Genomic DNA, 20074 nt, shown 5'->3' with positions numbered 1-20074 from the left:
GCATGATTTCTGTCTCTGTCTATCTCTGTCCGCCTGCCTTTCCCCAAGAAAAAAAAAAAAAAACTGTGTCATCTCCCTCTGGCTTCAGAAGGGACCAATTAGAGGATTGCTCTTTAGGAGAGCGCGAGGCACCGAGCAACAGAGACGATTGGTGAAATGCCTCATTTACTCATTTACTGTGTGTTTGTCTGCTGTTGCTACATCCCATTCACTTTGGGGGCTTCCAGAAGTGACATTCCCCAGCAGAGTTACACGGTGCTTTCTGAGGCGAGGCGCCCTCTAGTGGAAGACACAAAAGTCTCCTTCTGGGATCAGATTTTGCAAGGCAAGTTTTGTGGGAGTCTGGCACAGAGGAAAGTAAACAGGGCTGCTGTGAGAGGAGAGAACAACCTTCTATTTATGGCGGTCAGCTTTTCAGTAATTCAGGAAAAAATATCTTAACACCGTGCTTTTTTTTTTTTTTTTTTTTTTTTTTAAGATGTTTTGTGGGACCAAGGGTGATGCCACTTTTCGAGCCTGTAAATGATCATTTTTAGAAACAAAAAAAAACCAAAAAAAAACACAAATTCACATGACCAAGAATAACGGATACACTGTTGAAAATGACCTATGCGTTCATGCCAGTACTAACTATGAGAATAATCCTCGCCCCTGTGTCTCTGCTTTTCTGAATCGCTATTTCAGGTGTGAAGTGTCAAGGCGGGCCCTGTAGGGCTTTCTGGATCCGCTGGCTAACTTCTTGTGGATTGGAGAATTCGACAGCGAGAATTTGAGGAGGATAGAAAATCAAGAGAGGAGAGACAGCACCTGAAGCTGCAACAGGATGGCTCTGGCCGACAAACACAAAGTGAAGCGCCAGCGGCTGGACAGGATCTGCGAGGGTGAGACAGTCTTTTCACTTTGGTTTGCTCCATTTTTTTATACCTCTGATTTAGTTTATTTTTTTTTATTTTGAGATGCCGTTTGTACATTTTGCACATCTCGTCTGTCGCTCCTGTGAATTAAGGGATGTTGCATGTGTGTGTGTTTCTCTCTTGCTGTGTTTAAGTGTGTGTTTAAGTCCCAGAAGCTTCTGCTTTTCCCCTGACCAAACAAACAAACAAACAAAAAAGAAGCTGTGCAAAGATGATTATGCGCTACAATGTTAGTATGTGGCCCGCTGCCTTTCTCCTACAGTAAGTCCGACCTCACTGTTGTGACAGGCAGATAGGAGGGATAAATCGGTCACGATGACACACACATTCACTCGGTGACACACATGCAGACGCATACACCGTCATGAATTGTTCACTCACACACTGGCACACAGCCCACCCCCAACTCACCCACCACACACACACACACACACACACACACAATATGTAAGCTGATTAATCACACACTATCCAGCGCCTTGTGTCGTAAGAATTGACTCAGTTCTGGAGGTGCCTACTAACCCCGTGCAGTTTCCAGCAAGGCTGTAGCTGCTGCAACCTCAGTGAAAGCCAGTGGGATAGTGGCCGTGCGTTTGTGTGCGTGTAAGTGTGTGTGCGTGAGTGTGTGTGAGAAAGGGAGCCTTGGGACCAGCCAAGGCTCCAAACTGCTGCTTTGAAAAGAGAGAGAGAGAAGGAGAACAAAGCTTGCTAAGGAGGGAATGGGGGTGACAGAGGAGGTTGGGAGTGGGCTGATGGTTGTATGAGAGACTCCAGTTTGATGTTTCCAGATTGCAGGAGAGATGAAGTAGGGAGTTTGTAATAAAGAGAAGCACTCCTCAGAGCCCTGGGATTGATTATAGTGGGACTGATGTGTGTGTGTGTGTGTGTGTGTGTGAGTGTGAATGAGTGAGAGAGAGAAACAGAGAGACAAAGGAAAGATTTTCTTTTCATTCGTTTTCTCACTCACTTTTTTTTTTTACTTTAACAGGAGCCACAGAATCAATCACTAGATGTTTGTGTGTGCAGTTGTGTGTGTGTGTGTGTGTGTGTGCGTGTGTGTTCAAATGCTTGCTCATGCATTGCTCATATTCCTACAACACATACACATAATACAAGTGGCCTCTTTTGTATTCTCCTTTTGTATGATGGAAACAAGAGAAACCACAGGATTTTCTTTATAACCTGCCATTATTTCATACTACAGCTCTTCACAGTTTATTAGCATTTTTCTTTGTTCATCTCAAAGGATACTCCAGTGAGATTAGGGATGGAACAGCATGTCTTTTTGAGGCTGACACCTGATATCTGATGTCTTCCTACGAATAACAGCTGATACTGATGTGCAGGTGCAAAACAGGTTGGGATTTTCAGACAGGCCTGTGTTCATTTTTGTAGTTAGTTGTATTCTGTTGCTAAATCTACTGTTTTATTGTTAAGTTACACACTCCTAGAAAAAAAGGTCACACAAGTGCCAGTTTCACAATCAGGCGAATATCGTCAGTAAAAAAAAAAAAATGGACTGATATTGATATTGCTTTTTAAGGCTGATATCAGCTGATAGCGATGTATCAGTTCATTCCTAACTGAGATTACAGAGACCTGTAGCTGATTCCTAAATGAAGTAGTAACAGTGTTTTCTCGTCTCCTTTTGTCCTCTAACCTGAGACTGACAGCTAAATGTGGCATCCCAAACCTCTTCAAACCGCTCACCCTGCTTGTTGGGGGAAAATATATCCCATCTGTTCTCTTTACACAAGCAGAATGGCTGCGTTCCCTCCAAGAAGACAGCACACTAAACATTATAAAAATGGTTTCCTCTGATCTGCGATGGCCTCAGCAGCTTCCACGTCTCCTCCACTTACAAACAATCAAGTCATCCTGCCCAAAGATGATAGGGGATTTTTTTTCTGGTAGAGTTAGTCACCACTGCTGCTCTTAAAAATGTGTAGAAGTGGGTGATTCATATCGAGGAAGTTAAAAGATCAGAGGGCGGTGAATCACGCCGTTTTCACGGCAGCACTAAATCTGCTCAACCATGTAAAAAAAATGGCATTTCAAAACCAGAGGCATGGAGTGTTCTGCTACATAATGTTGAAGCCACCCACTATTATCTATAAACGGAGCGATGGGGCCGAGGCGTGAAATAGAAATCAAAGTTCATAACATTTTGTATTAACAAAAGCAAGAATGTAAGAGAATAATTGTGATTGCGATGTGGTTGTGTGGTGCACTTGACACGAGAGAGAGAGAGAGAGATAGAGAGGTCTTCCCAATCTCCATTTATCTTCGGAGGGGAACTGTGTCAATCCAATACTTGCTCCACAGCGGAGTGCATTGATTACATCTTTACTCATCGTGATGAGTAGCTGACTGAGCCGTGCCTGTGGCCTAAATTGAAGTCGAAATGGTTGTCATTTCGAGTGCGCCTTGTTTACTTCCATTGAACGTAGTCACAGCCCTGGAATGTCGATTTTTTTTTTCTTTCTTTTTTTTTTTTTTTTTTTGTTAACTGGAACAGTAGCAGCATTTACCATTGGGGACATCTGACGCTCTGTGATTCACTTTCCTTTGTTTTCAAGTTGTGTTTTTGTGGTTTCACAATGAGACTCGTGAGGTCAAAGCCTCAATGATGTGCTTACAGTTGAAATGGTTGTTTGTGCCGCTCAACTTGATGTAATTGCTCACCATTTTGAATAGTTGCGTACAAATCACTGCATGTATTCCTCTACTCCAGGATTGTTTGGGTTAGAGATCAGCTTTCAGAATGTATAAGGTGCAAATGGTCCTTCTGTTGTGTGTTTGATAAAGGGCCAAAAAGTGTGTAACCGCAATAAGGGAACTGTGGCAAACATCTGTTACAGCATCAGTTCCCTTCTCTCTCTCTCTCCTTCCCTCTCTCACTCCTTCTGTCTGCTCCATCTGTGTACCCAGCATGCATTGGCTTGGGCAGCAGCAGAAGTCGTTGCCGCCGTCATTTAACCAGAGCTAACTGACTGATCTGGGCAGAGCTGGGATGTGAGCGGCGCTGCACCGTGAACTAGTTTGCAGCGACAGCCTGCTCCAAAGTGTTGATTTACAAGCTGTGAATCTGTGCTTGGACGCAAACACCACAAGGTGGGGTAGTGGAATTTGCCATCGTGATTCAGAGTGTTTTTAAATTAATATGTTCATATTTTTCCCGGATGCATCTGTTTGTCGTGTGCGGTGTTCCTGCGAAGGAGCGGAACAGGAGGAAAGTGGCACCGTAAATAATGTGCCCAGTCAAGCCAAGATAGAGTAAAATTTTGAGTGTAAATAATTCATTTTGCCACATTTAACTGACCCGTATTCCGGCAAAAACACTTCATATTAAAAGGGAAGAGCAAGCAAGGAGAGGCTGTGGAGGAGAGGGAGCGCCGAACTGATGTCATCCTCCCCGGTGGGGGTGGTGGGGGGGGAGGGGGCATTCGTATCTTAACTTTTCAGCGCAGACCAGAGGCCATGATGCGTCCACCTCTCCGCTTCCATCCCTCCCTCCGCAGCTTTCCCTCAGCCCTCCTCAGGCTCTGGCATCCAGCTCCGGTATGAAGTCATCGGAGCGGTCTCTTGGTCTGCCCCCCTCCACCCACCCACATCGCCCCCACCACCACCACACCGCCCTCTCCCACCCCCAACCCCCTCGGGTGTGTTCCAGGCTCCTCGCCAAAACCCACGACCCCTTTATAGGCTTTGTGGAGAAGCAGGGAGGGGCAGAGAATTGGGATGGAGGGGGTGAGAAAGGAAAAGAGCGCATAGAAGAAGAAGAAGGAAAAAAAAACGAGTATGAAGTGTTGCATTTGGAGAGATGGGACCGTCGAGCCTCGTGTGAAACTGTAATGTGTGTGTTTGCATGTGTTACTGACAGTATGCGTCTGCCTTTTGTGCACACTTTGAATGAAAACATAATTTCCTTTCCCTTGTTTTTTTTTTTGTACAGTTTGTCTGTTGCCCTGCGTTTTGCTTCTTCTTCTTTTTTTTTTTTTTTGAGCTGGCATAAGAGCATGTAGCTTAAGCCACAGTGGTTGCTGAATCTTGGAAATGGGTTCCTGGAAAAAATCAAATTTCACATGCGAAATATCATAATGACCTGTGGTGCGTCTGAATCGGAAAAGAGGCTGGAAAAGGAGGGGCTGGAAATGGGGCTTTTGCTGCTATGTTTACATTATTTCATCGTACACTACAAAGTTGGGAGTCATTTTTGCATGTCAATTCATAATACGCCACGAGCTTACTAATAATGTCATTGAGGGTGCTTGCTTTCAGTGCTGTCAGCCTCCGTTTTGCAATTCATTTAGTCCCTACGGAGATCTGTTCAGAAAAGAATAATCCTGTTGGAATCACGCAACAGCCAGCAATGTACATTATGTTTGTTTAGTGTACTCCACAGTGCACCTGACAGCCTTATTGTTTACAGTGCACAGGCATTGTAATTCTGTTTCCAGTTATCGCCTCCCTCCCTAAGCTCATGCATAAGTCAGTGTGTTTTTTTAAACATTCAAATCATGCCTTGAATACGTGACGCCTTTGACTATGGGAGGCTGTTGTGTTTTATTTATTTATTTATTTATTTAGTTGTTTATTTGTTTTATTTCTTCATTGATTTAAGTTTTGTGGCACCGTTCATTTTGAGTTAGCATGTTTATTCATGGATGCGTATCAGGCCAAGGCTGTGGCTTTAGTGGCTGTTTGCGTGTCTGAAGGGAAAAAGGACATTAACAAAGCGCTGTAGCCTCCGCTGTCACCGTTGCATGTCAGAAGACGAGCAGAACAGGATCAGTAGGCTCAGTGCGGATCCAGGGTCATGCATCGTGTATGCGTGTGTGTGAGAGAGAGCGTATGTGAATGGGTGGGTAGAGTGTGAGTGTGGGCAAATTCCACATGGGCTTATTGCATGTAAATCCTCCACCTCGAACACACTCAGCATTTGTAAATGCAAACACACACATGTTACGCAGCTCAAACATGCATGCATGCATGCACACACACACACGCTTGTTTCCATAAAGTAAGGATACACCAACTGCATTTTTCTTGGCCGGTCCTGTCGATTTTTCTTGAAGAGTTTGAAAGTGCACACACATTTTTTCCTTTTTTTTTTTTTTTTTTTTGCACCAAGAAAGTGAGCATGCTCACTGGGGTGATGGCTTGGATCCAGACTGGCTTTTTTCACCACTGTCCCGAACTATCCCAAAAATTTTTTTAACCATCCTGAAGTCAGTGTAAACAGTTCAAAATTCAAAAAGCCTTTTCTTTTTTTTTTCTTTTTTTTTTTAACTTTGCTATTGTCAACTGTGATAAAATACATGATTTAAATGATTAGGAAATAAATTATCATATTTATGTAAATATTTGCTTTGATTATTTAATTTATAGTGTTAATTACTATAAGCTATAAGCTATTAGTTAAAATTGGTGTGTTAGTGAAGTTAAACAGGCCATAATTCCCTTTCTGATAACTATTTTATTTTGCTGTGAAACCAAATTTCTCCTTCAAACAAGAATATTTATTCAAATTTTACTCTAAAAACTAAATTTTACAAGATTACATTTGAACACATCATGATAACACAGTAATGTAATAAACATTTTTACTGAACAGAGCTTGAACGCATCATAATGTAACTTCATGCAACTTTTAACCACATCAAGCAGCCGACAGCAGCTGAGTCAGACCCGGGTCATGGGAAATTGTTACGCCGGTTGTTGTAATCAGTGTTCTGTCCTGACTCTGGGCTTGTGGGCCTACTCAAGTCCGAAGATGCAGCTCCCAAGTGTTGGTGGTGATTTGTGTGTAATTTGCAACGGTGCCTCAGTCAAAGAATTGGACAGCCAGTGATTACTAACAGCAACAGCACGAGGAGAGATGCTCTGGTGTAGTCAGTGCCTGTTAATGGGGAAATCACTGGTTGTAGCTCCCATCGATACACAGTCAATCCACTTTGTCATTTTCTGCGTGATGGCAAAAATGTTTAACTGTTAAAACACCGTTAGAACTGTTCAAACATTGTTCAAATTCAAATGGTTTCCAACCCACAAATTTTGAGCCTCAACCACCGTACCTGTCTGGCAGAGCTGGCGCCTGAGATTGGCTAATACAATTGGTCTGAAAGTCAGACAGAGCTGCTTGTTCCATTCTCAGCCAATCTGGTGGAAAATCATCCGGTTCTGATCTGGGGTGGACTGATGGGTGCACTTCTACCGTAAAGTGAGCCACACATCTCATGTGTGGTTCCCTAGCTGGCTTAGCTGCATTATAAATGTGGCGGCAGGAGCTGAGGGCCTGAGTGACAGGCAGTTCAGACATCAGCGTCTTTTGTGACAGATTAGCCGCATATCTGACTAACTGAGTCATACTTGTGTCCATCATGTTTGGGCTAAACACTGTTCACACTTCGATCGTCTCTCTGTACAGGGGTCTGCAGGGAGAGATTTGTAATCCTATTAATAGAGAAGGTGTTTTACCCCACCGATGATAAACAGTGGTGTGTCCTTTTAGTAGAGATATGAGAAAACATATGTTGCCACAGACTTCTGTTAGCGGTTGAAAGACTTCTTAGCAACATTATTGCATCTTTCTGTTTCTATAGGGCGCAGTCTTTTCAAATGTGAGTATCTTATTCAATGTAAGGTCTTTATAAGCTTCTGCTGGGGCGGTATTATATTTGTTCTGAAATCCCCAGCTTAATTCCTAAATCCCTCTGTTACAGTGAATCTGGCTTTGTGTGCATAGTCTGGCATGTGAGGCAAGTCGAGGAACATTACAATTTGAAAGTCAGAGTGTTTCATTTCAGACGTACTGAACTCCATGATTTCCTTCAGCGTTGGTTATTAAATCTGCGAAAACCTCAGTGCACACCTCTGCCCCTGTCTCTCTGTTTGAGGTTGCCGTTATGGGGATGTATGGTTTGGTATGGTCTTGAGACCCAGGCTAGAGGAAGCAATGAAAGGAGAGGATGAGGCTAGGAAAATAGAAGAGAGGCAATTACATATACAGGCTGTTGCCCTCCCTTGGCATGGAGGTGTATGTCTGTGCGTGTATATGTTGGCAGAAAGATCAGAACAATTTCTCGTCAAAATATCTAGGCAGCTACTTTCAAGTCTCACAAAGAGAGCCTGTTAAATCGAGGACAGTTCCCACTAACCTCGCTGCCACAGACTAATGGAAGCCTTCATATAAAAGAGTGATATAAGTCTGTTTCAAGTTTGCCAGAGAGTCATGTTTTCAGGTTTTCTTACCTAAGAATATGGTCTCAATGTCAGGTAAATTCATAATTAATGACGGGAGAGACTGTGTGCTTACAGGTTACCTTAGTACATTTGACTGCATAACGTGAAAAAGTCACTTGCAAATTCGGTTTTAAATAGTTAATAGTTATTTTTACCCCAAGCTCTCAGCTGTTTATTTAACAATTAATTAATAATGTTTTCAGACTTTACATCTCCATGATGGCTTATGCCTGCCTCCCTCCTTCTCTTCTTCCCATTTTCATTTCCTTCTGTCAAGCCTGATTATGCTTCTCTGACCTTACCAAAAAATTGCACAGTTATCTCCACATTTGATTTAGAGGCTCTGTCAGTCCCTCTTCTCCTGTCATCCCGTGCAAACAGCAGAGGTGATGCTTCAGTTCTCTGCTCCCTCTCTGATCTCTTCATACTCTAATTATCCAGCGTTGATTAAGCAAGATATTGCTGCCAACTGCTCATGGTCCTGCACAGTTTCCAAAGACCTGCTATAAGCAAAGAGGTAAAATTTCTCAGCATGCTGATGTGGGCACAATTTGGCGGTTTGTCACAACCTAACCCACATATTACTACCTCTTGCTGTGGATGGGTTGGATGGAGGTGGACATTTCCTCACTGTACATCCGTACTCATGAATTAGTAAACGGGGATCCTCTATGGTAAGGATTAGGTGTCAGCCTGAGACACGCAAGTAGGTAGGTACATCATCAGAGCCCTATATTTAACAGTGTCAGCTAGCGAATAAGGGTTGAGCCATTGTGATAGATGGCACATGGACAGACTGATGTTATTTATAATTTCAGGTCTAGCTCAGGGTGTAGACATTGCTGCAGAATTTGTAAAATGTGGGAGCATTACAGCAAAGGCCTTATTTTACTCTGACCCTGTGTTTGAATCAGGTGGAATAAGGTCCTGTTGTGGCACAGTGTTTGCGCAAGGTAAAGGTTGTAGGTGTTTGGGATTAACTGCTGTTAGAAAATGTGTGTTTTTTTCCCCCCAGTGTCTTACTCTTCTCTCCAAAAGGGTAAATCCAGATTATGGAGCCTCTTTGAGTGAAGGGGATCAGAGGAGCTTTGGGGGAATGGGGGGGAAGGTATTTTGCATGCAACAGGAAGCAAGAGACAATATGTGTGGTGATACAAATGACCAGGTAAAAGAATGCGGAAGTATTAACTTTATGGACAAACCATTGGTACATTTTTTTAAATTATAGATTTATCTCTGTGACCTTGTTCTGAACTACATAGTATTTCTAAATGTCTCTGATCATCCTCTCACAATAAACAACTTAGAGAGTCATCTAATACTTCAGTTGATCATGCACTCAATTATTTTTTTCTGCTTAAAATAACAGTGCTTTTCTGTTGGGGGTGAGGGGAGGCGTTGTATGTTTCTTTAATTGTGTATCTGATCCATCTCAATGCCATTTATTTTCTCTGATTGTGAGATGTCTGTCATTTAACTTGCAGTGATCTAGCATAGAGGAGAGTGGGGCAGTGACAGTCTGTGCCACAGCAGCATCAAGGACATTTCAGAGTAAATTGGGCAGCAGTTGCATGGTGGCTCTGCTGCTAGCATGAGGCCTGGAGGATTAGTGTCCAATCAGAGTGGATTTGATGTTTACTGACAGCACATGGGACTTAGCAGTGAGAACTGTATTCATTTGTATTCAATGGACCTGGCTGTCTTGCCTCGCCTCCCCTCCCTGTGGCCTCCCGCTGCTGCGAATGTGGGAAATGACTGAGCGCTGAAGCCCATTGGCAACTTTGCACTATCAGCCTCAGGTAAGTGATTCCTCGGTAAGGGGCGGGGGTGTGTGTGATCTTCATCATTGGCATCATCATCGCCATCATCATCATCATTGTCCACGTTACGCTTTTATCTGGTTCATATGACGTCACAGTGGGCAGTGGAATTAAACAGGCTTTATTTAGATGTAATCCCACATAGCAATCGGCAGAGCGAGTAAAATGTCCCAGAGAAGGGAGAGATAAACCCCGCTGGATTAGTACAAGCCCCTGCCCACACCAACCTCCAACCCAACCTATCCCCTTTTTCTGTTTTTTTTTTTTTTTGTTTTTTTTTTAAATGGGTGAATGGTGTGTGGCCATCTCAAGTATGCACCGTGTCACTGCGTCTTCCATGGAGTAGTTGCTCTACCTTTGCAGTGTATGTGTGTGGTGTGGTGCGTTTGTGTGTGGTGTACTCTTTCCTTGCGTGCAACGAGCCAGCATGGCCAGAGATTAATTATTCAAGGATTGCCAGCCGAAGGGGAGTAACCTGATAGCACGGACCTTAGCAGAGGCCAGAAAATAATACAACCTGATATCAGGTGAAATGATATACCTTGCTTGATCTTTTTTTCTGCATCTTCCTCCTCTCTCCATTCACTTTTTTGATGTTACTGTATCTGAAGACTTGAAAGAGAACACCTGCCAACACTGCAACAAGCGTAGCTTTTTTCTTTTCTTTTTTTTCCTCCTGTACACGGTGTCTTCGTTTTTGTCTTTTCGCCAATGCTCATCACTAGCAAGCAGCTGAGTCTCGGCCGCTCCCACAGTTGGGACACACTAGGTGGGAATGAGGGTCAGTGGGACAGGGCTGAGAGTGTCTACGAGCAGCAAGCAAGAGTAGCTGGTCGGCGGAGCTCTCTCTCATACGGAGAGGGAGGAGGGTGGTACGAGCAACCACCAGGGGTGCGTCCCCCTGACCTGGATTTGAAACGCGACCCATATTCCTACCAGGAGTCCCTGTACGGACAGGGTTATACCGAGCGACACGACCCACGGGGGCTGAGAAAGGGCTCTGTGCCGGAGCTCAACCACTACGAACGACTGCCCATGGCTCACCGAGGATCTATCCCACATCAGGACTATTATTCCCATGACCCAGCCATGACTCCTCGCCCGCCAGAGGGCTTTTACCGGGCAGAACACCAGCCCCCACCACCCCACCCTCAGCTCAGCAGGTCTGGCTCCCATTTTGGGTTGAGTCCCGGGGGTCGTGCTGCATGGGATCAAGGTCAGGGAGGAAGAGTAGGATCTCAAGCCCCTCCGTCCCCGCTCCCTCCTCCTCCCCCACCCCCAACCGCTCACGAGATCAACCGGGCTTATAGAGAACCTGGCGCTGTAGTCCCTGCCACTGCTGCCAAGATGATGCCAGATGGTCAACAACGCATCCCCACCCGAGACCCGTCTCCTGCTCACTATGGTGTGGAGCACGCATCTCCTCGGTATGCCAGTGAGCCTCCACCTTTGTCTGGTCAACCGATTTACACTGATGTTAATGGGCGCCCCTTGGACCCACAGCAACAAGCTGCTACCTGTCTAGTGGTAGACCCTGCAAGTCAGGGCGTTGTTATTAGGCAAGAGACAGCCTCACCTTACACCATCCAGCAACAGCAGCAAATACAACAGCAACAGCAAATGCAGCAACAGCAGCAAATACAACAGCAGCAACAAATGCAGCAACAATTACAGCAGCAGCAACTTCAGCAGCAGCAACTTCAGCAGCAGCAACTTCAGCAACAGCAACTACAGCAACAGCAGCTTCAGCAGCAGCAGCTACAGCAACAACAGCAACAGCAGTTGCAGCAGCAAGCGCAACTGCAACAGCAGCAGCCCCTGCCACCTCCACCCAGCATGCCTGTCTACGACTCGAACCTTACCACTCCACAACCTCTACCACAGCCTTCACTACCTCCTCTGCCTGCTGCAGTTCCAAGCCCAGCCCCAGCAGCAGCCCCTGTGCAGGCTGCCCCAGCTCCAGTGCTCCCTCCCCCTCCACTTCCTGCTCCTGTTCCCGCTGCTCCTCCCACTGCCCCTCAGACACCTGCACCTGTGGACCCCAAGAAGACAGCTGACCCTGAGTTCCTGGCTCTGCTGAGAAATGAGGGGCTGTCAGAGAGCACCATTTCTTCACTGATCCAACAGGGCTTTGACTCCACCAGCATGCTGGCTGTCATGGAAGAAAATGATGTGCGCACAGTAGCCCCCAACCTTGGCCAGGCTCGCGTCTTGTCCCGGTTGGCACTCAGTTGCAAACGGCCTGTAGAAGCGCCCTCTGTGCCCTCCCTGCCACAGACACCCATGAGGGGCCGTTCCAGTAGCTTTAGCCATCGCTCAGACATCTACCACCAGCAGCAGCAACAACATCCACCACCCACTCCACAGGCTTTGGCCATGGACCCCCAGCTGATGCCCCCACACAGCCCTGGGGCCTTGCAGACCATTCCCCCAAGGATGGGAGAAGTCATGGGCCGGAGGCCCAGCAGTGCCCCCTCTCAGCACCTCTTGGAAACCTCAGGAGGCTACCCTGGTCAAGCACCTCGCACCCCTGGGCCCTATGCTGGAGCAGTGTTGCCTGTTCAGTCACGACCCATGTCCGCCTACACCCAACATCCTGGGGTGGCCATGCCAGGGATGCCCATGCAGGGTATGCAGATAATGCCACAGCAGATGACTGGGTCAATGCCCGCCATGCCAGGATCTGTTCACCCACTGCCAGGTATGCCCCAGCAGATGCCTGTGTCTATGCCAGCTTTACCACAGCCAGCACAACAGGTACCAAAAGCATACTCTACCAATTACACAGTGCCCATGGAGCTGATGAAAAGGGACAGGAACTTGCCGTCACTGTCGCCCATGCACAGCCCTCATCCCAGTCCTCAGTTGGTGCGTAAGGCTGGGGTACCAGCACCAGACAATGCCCTAGTCCCTGTGGGTGCCCCCATTCAAGGCCAGAGCGCCCTGGCTGCTAACCAGAAACTCAGTCGACGCACTGGTCCACCTGTCATCGTGTCCACTATGGCTTCTCCAGATACAAGTAAATGCTTCTCTTCTCTTCCCTTCATTTCTTATCCCCTGCTGGCTTCCTGGTTTGTCGATCTAGTTTGGTTTGGCTTTCCTCTGAGCTGTTGTTTGTTTTTGATAAGAAAATAGCCTGGTACTGGAGCTCATCTTTTTCATATGATTTTGTTAGACTCTATTTTCCATTGCTCTCACTACATTCCATTGTTCCACAAAGCATTGTTGCGGCATTGGCAAGAGCAATAACATGATTTTGCAATTTGAAATCTGGCCATCATGTGCAAGGCCCATTCAGTGTATTGACAGCTTGGGCATTTAGCTGCATTTTTTTGCTGAAAAAGAGAGTGCGTTGTGAATTTATTTTTCATCCTTCCTTGTGATGTATGGCTAGTATATAAATACCATTTCTGTCAAATAAGCAAAGTGCTCTCTATTGTGTTTTGTGTCACCATTATTCAGTGAGGTGTTTTGTTTGCTGAGATCTGTTTAGCAGAGTATAGTTACGTGGCTGTGTATTTTATGGTTTTTAAACAGACCTCAAGAATGGCCATACACACAGAATGTTGTGAATTGATCAAGTTTTTGTAGTATTTCTTAATGGCCATTACCATCGATTTGTTTGCCACACTATGTATTTGTTCTCACTGCTTCAACACTAGATAAACGAGATCTTTTCTATTAAGGTGTATGCTACTGGAGTGGAATCTAAATGATGTTGCCTATATCTTTGCTGAAAAATGTTGTTAGGATTAGGATTTAATGCCCTAAAAGGATAACTTTTGCTACAGCATTCTGATAATCCATCCCGTGCCCTACTTTCTTCTGTTTCTCTATTTGCCATGATCCTAAAATGATCCTTACAGTATATTCCCACTTTGTTGCTTGCTTATCTTTGGAGAGATTGTCACAATTTCTTCTACTTTATGTCATCCATTTCTCATGCTAGTAATCTCTCGAGTTCTTTCGTCAGACTGACATGTCACACTATTAACTGCAACACAAATGGCATTGATGAGGCACAATACAGAGGATTTGGTTAGAGGAGGTGTCAGTATCCAGTCTTTGTGTTACAGGTAATCTGACAACGGATGTGTTCATGCAATGTTACTGTCACCAGTTTGCATTAAATCTGCTTTCTCTTGTTGGGAAAAATGAGACCCTGAGTGATGAATTGTTTGCCTCCTAGTTATATCTAACTAGAGTAAGATGTACAGGTGTTTGCATGGGCAGGCTTGAATTTGTGTCTATCTGAGCACAGCATGTATGGTTTTGTGTGCCCGTGTCTATTCGGATAAATACATGTTTGGATTCATATTGCGTTTTGTTCTTATCAGCTTGTTTGTGGTGCCATCACCGCTTGATAAGCAAATGGGAACAAGGGCAACAGGACAGGCTACTTGTTTAAACCATGTAATCTGCCACAACCACAGCATTCTGGGAGTTGTATAATGGTGATTGCAGCATTAGTCTTCTGTGGCTATAGCAGTGCTATCATTTTATCTGCACTGAATGCGGTGGAGACCCTTTGTGCTTTGCCATGCACCATCTCACCACAGCCCCCCAAGCCCCTGTTGTTGTAAACATGGATGTCTTATTGCATTATGGTAATAAGGGCGCATCAGAGTAGCCTGCAGAAGCTTTAGAGCGGATCAGGCTGCACAGCCTTCCTTCAGTCCTGCTGCTGTCAAGGTACACCGCTGACCTGTATGGAATAGCAATTAGCTGTATGTAGTTCTTCTTGCTCAGATTTGCCCACGGAGAGTGAACTCTAAATTTGAACCGGAGGAACAGAGTAAATTCAGCAAAACTAAATGAAAATGGAGTTAAAAGTTTCAATGAGTTTGCACTGTCTTTGGTTTTATTTTCAGCTGAATTTTCTCTTAAATTCATCAAATTGAATTTGTCTCGCAAATCCTGCCTCCTGGTTGGTTTCCAAATTAAATTACTTTTTTATTCAACTGATATTAACAGAATTCACAAATTCTCATATCGCCCCAACCTTTTGATACTTTGGATCATTTTGTGAACACTGAATCATTTGCCGTTTTGACAGCCACATCAGATGGAAGCAGTAATTCAGCATAAATAAAATAATTTGGTTTTTCACTGGTCTCCTAGAAGTATATCTTAAACATCTCAGGCAGTATGGCTAGATTTTTCATCTCTACTGGCTCACCAGGTGCTGACTAGCAGCATCACTGGACAGATGAAATCATATTACACAGCTGATGGCCGATGTGTGATTGTGTCATTTTCTGTGAGTGGGGTGTAATGAGAAGAGAGAGGAGTCTTTAATCCCTTAGATCCTCCTTTCCCAATTCTGTGCTAATCCTTGGATTCTTTCATTCTCTACAGACCAGCCTCCTGGCTTGATGTGAGCCTATGAAGACTATGTAGCCAGCAGGTTGCAATGGACTTTAATGGGGGCCGTGGCAGACGGGCACCAAATGACTTAAGTGAGGCAGTTTTGTTGTGTGTCTCTGTGATGTTTAAGCCCAGGAGAGCAGATATTAAAGGATCCCTACTGCTTGGATGTCAAAACAGCCTGCTGCCATTAGCACAGACAGAAACATGCTTTGGAAGGGATTTCTTTGAGTCACAAACGTACACGCGCATGTATATTTGCATGGTCAACTCACACACACACACACACACACACACACACACACACACACACACACACACAAATGTACACACACAATCAGCAGAATAGACCTCATTTGAATGTGGCTGACATTTGTTGCTTTGGAAATTTCATCTGTTAATGGACAGCGGTGCAAAGCTGCTCTGAAAGCATATTCCTTAATTGTATGTTGCTAGGCAACATGGGTTTCGGAGGTAATCACGGACATATTTTCTACCGGTTAAAGGGTTGGACCACTGGCAGAAATTTACATGCTTCTTTTTTTTTTTTTTTTTTGGTCGGGGGGGCTGGGGGATCTAAAGAAAATATTAATTAAATTGGATTTGCTCACATCCTTCTGCTGGTTCTGAGGTGGATAAATTAATAATTAGGAGGTTTTAGTCACCTTTTTTTTTTTTAAAGAGTGACAGTTATATTTTAGACCCAATTGCAATCCTACCCTTCCAGCAAAATTTTTATATGGATATTTTTTCAGGTAGAAAAAAAAATATTATGACAGCAACACTAATGCATGATGATTTTGCATTGCTCAAAATCCAATTAGTTGGGAGATTATGATACCTCCCGATATGCTAACAACCTCATTCATTAGTTCATTAGTTACACCCACAACAAGGCAGAATTTCTCTCTACATTAATAGCCTTGGTGTGAACCCAGTTGGCATGTCCCCTCAATATATGATGCTGCGTGGAACACCATCTAGCAAAAACCTCACCCATATATGGCCAACCAGGTTTCGCTCCCCACCCCCCACCCCCACATAATCACCATATATGGCAGCGTGGGACTTCCACTCCTTCAGTTCCACCCTGCTGAGTGCTTTGGCTCTCATCCATGGACTCTGGCCAGGCGCCCCTGATGCCAGCTCAGGTCAGTACGCTCTGCCTGACACACTAGCCGCTATTTCCTGTAGTTCAGGCATAGCATGACGACAGGGGGAAGGGTTTTGACATATTAGCTCTGGAGATGGCAGATTATGTGTTAATGGGGTTCAGGTCAGAGCCATGTACAGTTGTTACAGGGAGGGAGGGGCAGAGAGAGAGAGAGATCCTTGTGGTTAATGCTAATGGTTGGTTGGGTGAAGGTGGTGGGGGAGGGACAGTGTCAGCTGTCAATCAACAGCGGACTTACCGTGGTGATGAGGCTCGAGGTCAATATGCAATCCAGACCGTGAACATCAAGTTTGACCTTAATCTGGATTGACAGTCAAAGGTCATTTTGTTTATTATGCTGCTGGGCAGTGATTTTATTTGTTTTGTCGACTGTAGCGAGAGTTTGCATAAATCGATGTGTGTTTTCTTTCTGATACGAGAGGATGGCGTAGCAGCTCCGTGACCTTGGGCACCGTGGCCGCTGGATTAAATGGGCTTGTTGGCGGACATTATCTTAATGGTGTCGCAGAGCATGTAAAGCCTGTGTTGTTTCAGTCTGGGTTTTTGTAAAATTCCTTCTGCTTGGTCAGCTTGCATTCAAATGTGCATTTACATATACAGTAGTTGCAGGTTGGTGTGTGTGTGTGTGTGTGTGTGTTTGTGTGTGCATGCGTGCAGATGCAAGCATGTGTGAGCTCTTGTTGGCAGGTAGCAGTCTGCTAAGCCACACTGCAGAGTTCCTCTCCCCACCAGATGTTCCTCTTAATATCAGGAAGTGATTTTCCTCCTCACTAATGGCTGAGTACAGTCAATCTCTCTCTCTCTCTCTCTCTCTCTCTCTCTCTGTCTCTCTGTATCTCTCTCTCCCAGGATTAGATCTATACAAGCCATAAGTGCTCATTTTCTTTTAGTCCTTCTCTTTTGCTCCCTTGCTCTTTCTCTCTGTTCAGTTTGATCCCAATTTGTCGTTTTCCCTTTTGTGGTCTTTCTCCCTCTCTCAGTCACTCCCTTTCCCATCTCCCTTTGTAGAAGATGATTCTCCTGCGGCCGTCCCAACACTCCTCCAGCTTAAGACCGAGAGGGAGAAAAAGAAGTGAGAAGTAATGGGAGAAATATGTTTCTAAACAAACTTCTCACCCAGCTCAGCACATTCATTCATGGCTGTGGTTGTGGGTTAGAGTCTGTCTGCAGGGAGAGGGTGGAAAACGAGGAGCTGCAATCATGGGAGGTGATTGAACCCGACCAAAAAGACAGCGGAATAGCGGGGTGCAGAGAGAAGATTGAGTGGGAAACGGAGACGCTGAAACTGAAGGCTGTGTTAGATGAGAGAGAGAGAGAAAGATCAGCTGCTGTAGGGGTAATGACATTTGCAGAAACAGATATAGGTGGAGGAGTGCTGGATGAAATTGTGTGAGTAAAAAAAAAAAAAAAAAAAAAAGGGAGAGATTAAGCGAACCTAAACTCTCTGATGCCATCTGTGACGGAGGGGAGGGGAGGAAAGGGGAAAGAGGATATATCCAATCCATGCTCTGTGGACGTGTAATCCCATTGAAATGAATGAACGAATGATTATTGTGCCGCAAAGCCAAATTGTACATGCAGTGGAAATGAGCAGTGGTTACAGTCACTTTTTCCACTGGAAGAAACTATGATGCAGTCTTTCTTAACATGAATCATCACAATGTCAAGTGAAAAATATTCAATTTTTCTGCACACACACACACACACACACACACACACGCACATATAAATATAGTCACTGTAATGTGAATGGGTCCAACTCACAGCCAACCTTCCCCTCTCTGTTCTCTGCTTTTCTATAATACTGAATGAAAACTCTTAAGCACGCTGTACTAAAATCCCTCTAATTAAAATGAGACGAATTCAAATTTTAAAAATAATTATACAATATTTAGCACTGACACGGCCTCTGAGAGTGAATGGATGTACAGAGCAGCGGTGCCTGTCTGACATATCTCTCGGTGAATATTAGCAGATGCTGTAGCATATTGTGAGCGCAGGATAGCGGCGATAACATAGAGATCAAAAGAAACTCCTTCTCGAAAGGCAAACTCTGACCACTCAAGGTAAAGAAGCACTTTCTGCCCAGTGTGCAACATCTTTTCAAAGAGACTTGAAGTGATTAGCTGCTGGTTCTGAGAGCGGAAAGCGAAGGAAGGACAGATGAGGGTCACACTCTCAATTTTTATTTTTTTTTTTTCCAGCTCCAAAAAATATAAAAATAAGTAAAAAATAAACGGAAAAGGAAGGAGAGGGAAATGTGAAGTTGAAAGGCCTGACTCGCCCTCCCCTCACTGAACCTCCTCAACTCTGCCACTCTTCTCTTCTCTTCTCTTCTCTTCTCTTCTCTTCTCTTTTCCTCACTCCTCCTCTCTTCTCTACTCCTCTCTCCTCTCCTCTCCTCTCCTCTTCTCTCCTCTCCTCTCCAGTGCCAAGCTGGAACTCAACCCTGAATTATTAATTTTGAGAAAAAATCAAATCTTCATGGGCATTCATTTGCAGTGGAGAAGCGGCGGGGCGCAGTCTGGGAGTCGACATGAGCAAGCAGGCGCTGCAGGACAGAAGTTGGCGTGTCGCTGGCTGTGTTTCATCACAGGGAGCGGAGACATTTTTAGAGGTGCAGATGAATCTCATTTGCACCCAAGAGAAGTCTTAGACATTTCCCAGCAGGCACAACATAACAGTGGTGCTCAAGATCACATGGGCTGCATGGCGGCTGTTTGGTTGCGTAGCCATTCATTGCTTTTTTTTTTTCTTTTTCTTTTAAATTTCAAATTTCAAACTTAATTTTACAGTTGATTTTACGTTTCAGACATTCTTGCTTTTTGAGCAAGCCGCAAAACAGCTCCCTTAATACAAAAGCTCTGCAGGCTGAGTGAATATCAACCGTGTAACAGGCTTTGCATTCGACTTTTCAATTGGGATTAGTTAATTCAGGTACGCTAAATGTGTGTGAAGCTAATGGAGTAAGTGATATTTGTGTTTCACTGTGGTTAAATTCATTTCTGCCGGTTTGTGCTGACATTTGTGTGTGTGGAGAAGCATCCTTCGTTCAAGTTGGATATAGCGACTGGTGTGTGTGTGTGTGTGTGTGTGTGTGTGAGAGAGAGAGAGAGAGAGAGATGGAGAGTGAGAATTCATTCGTACACTGTGTTGGCATTTTTCATGCATTTCTGTTCTCACCATATTTGTCTAAGCCAGCAGCGTACATGAGGGGTCTAACAAGCAACACCTCCCCCCTCCTTTGCTATTCACACACACACACACACACACCCTTTTTCCTCGCTCACATTCTCTTTACATCTTGCTCCCTCACTGTAAAGGAGCCAGTTGGCTTCTGTCACAGAGGAACGTGGAGGAGAAGAGTGATGGTGATGGAGGGATGGACAGAGTGACTGCATGTGAATGGGAAAACAAGAATTTATGTGCCGAGATCGTCTCCCTAAGAAACCCCAACATCTGCTGTCCACCTGTAGCTGTGCCATCCCTCTTTCTCTTTCTCTTTCTCTCTCTTTCCCTCTTTCTTTTCCACTCTCTCACCCTCCCTCTCACCC

The 20074-nt window shown here is 44.8% G+C and overlaps 1 protein-coding gene across 3 annotated transcripts in view; it reads left to right on the top strand.

The window, feature by feature from the left end:
• The window catches only part of ctbp2a (C-terminal binding protein 2a), a 69231-nt gene that overhangs the window by 24272 nt on the left and 24885 nt on the right, over nt 1-20074 (top strand). For 2 of the 3 annotated variants that reach the window (XM_030070925.1, XM_030070924.1), the window contains exon 2: nt 685-881. In XM_030070925.1, coding sequence (XP_029926785.1) covers nt 824-881 — 58 coding nt within the window. In that variant the 5' untranslated portion in view covers nt 685-823. Of the gene's footprint in view, nt 1-684; nt 882-10365; nt 12999-20074 lie in introns of those variants that run through there. The other variant, XM_030070923.1, reaches the window with a different exon arrangement.

Source organism: Myripristis murdjan, chromosome 15, assembly GCF_902150065.1.
Source record: "Myripristis murdjan chromosome 15, fMyrMur1.1, whole genome shotgun sequence".
Classification (NCBI taxonomy): domain Eukaryota; kingdom Metazoa; phylum Chordata; class Actinopteri; order Holocentriformes; family Holocentridae; genus Myripristis; species Myripristis murdjan.
The sequence above is the reverse complement of the archived record's forward strand: the minus strand, read 5'-3'. Positions and strand labels throughout refer to the sequence as shown.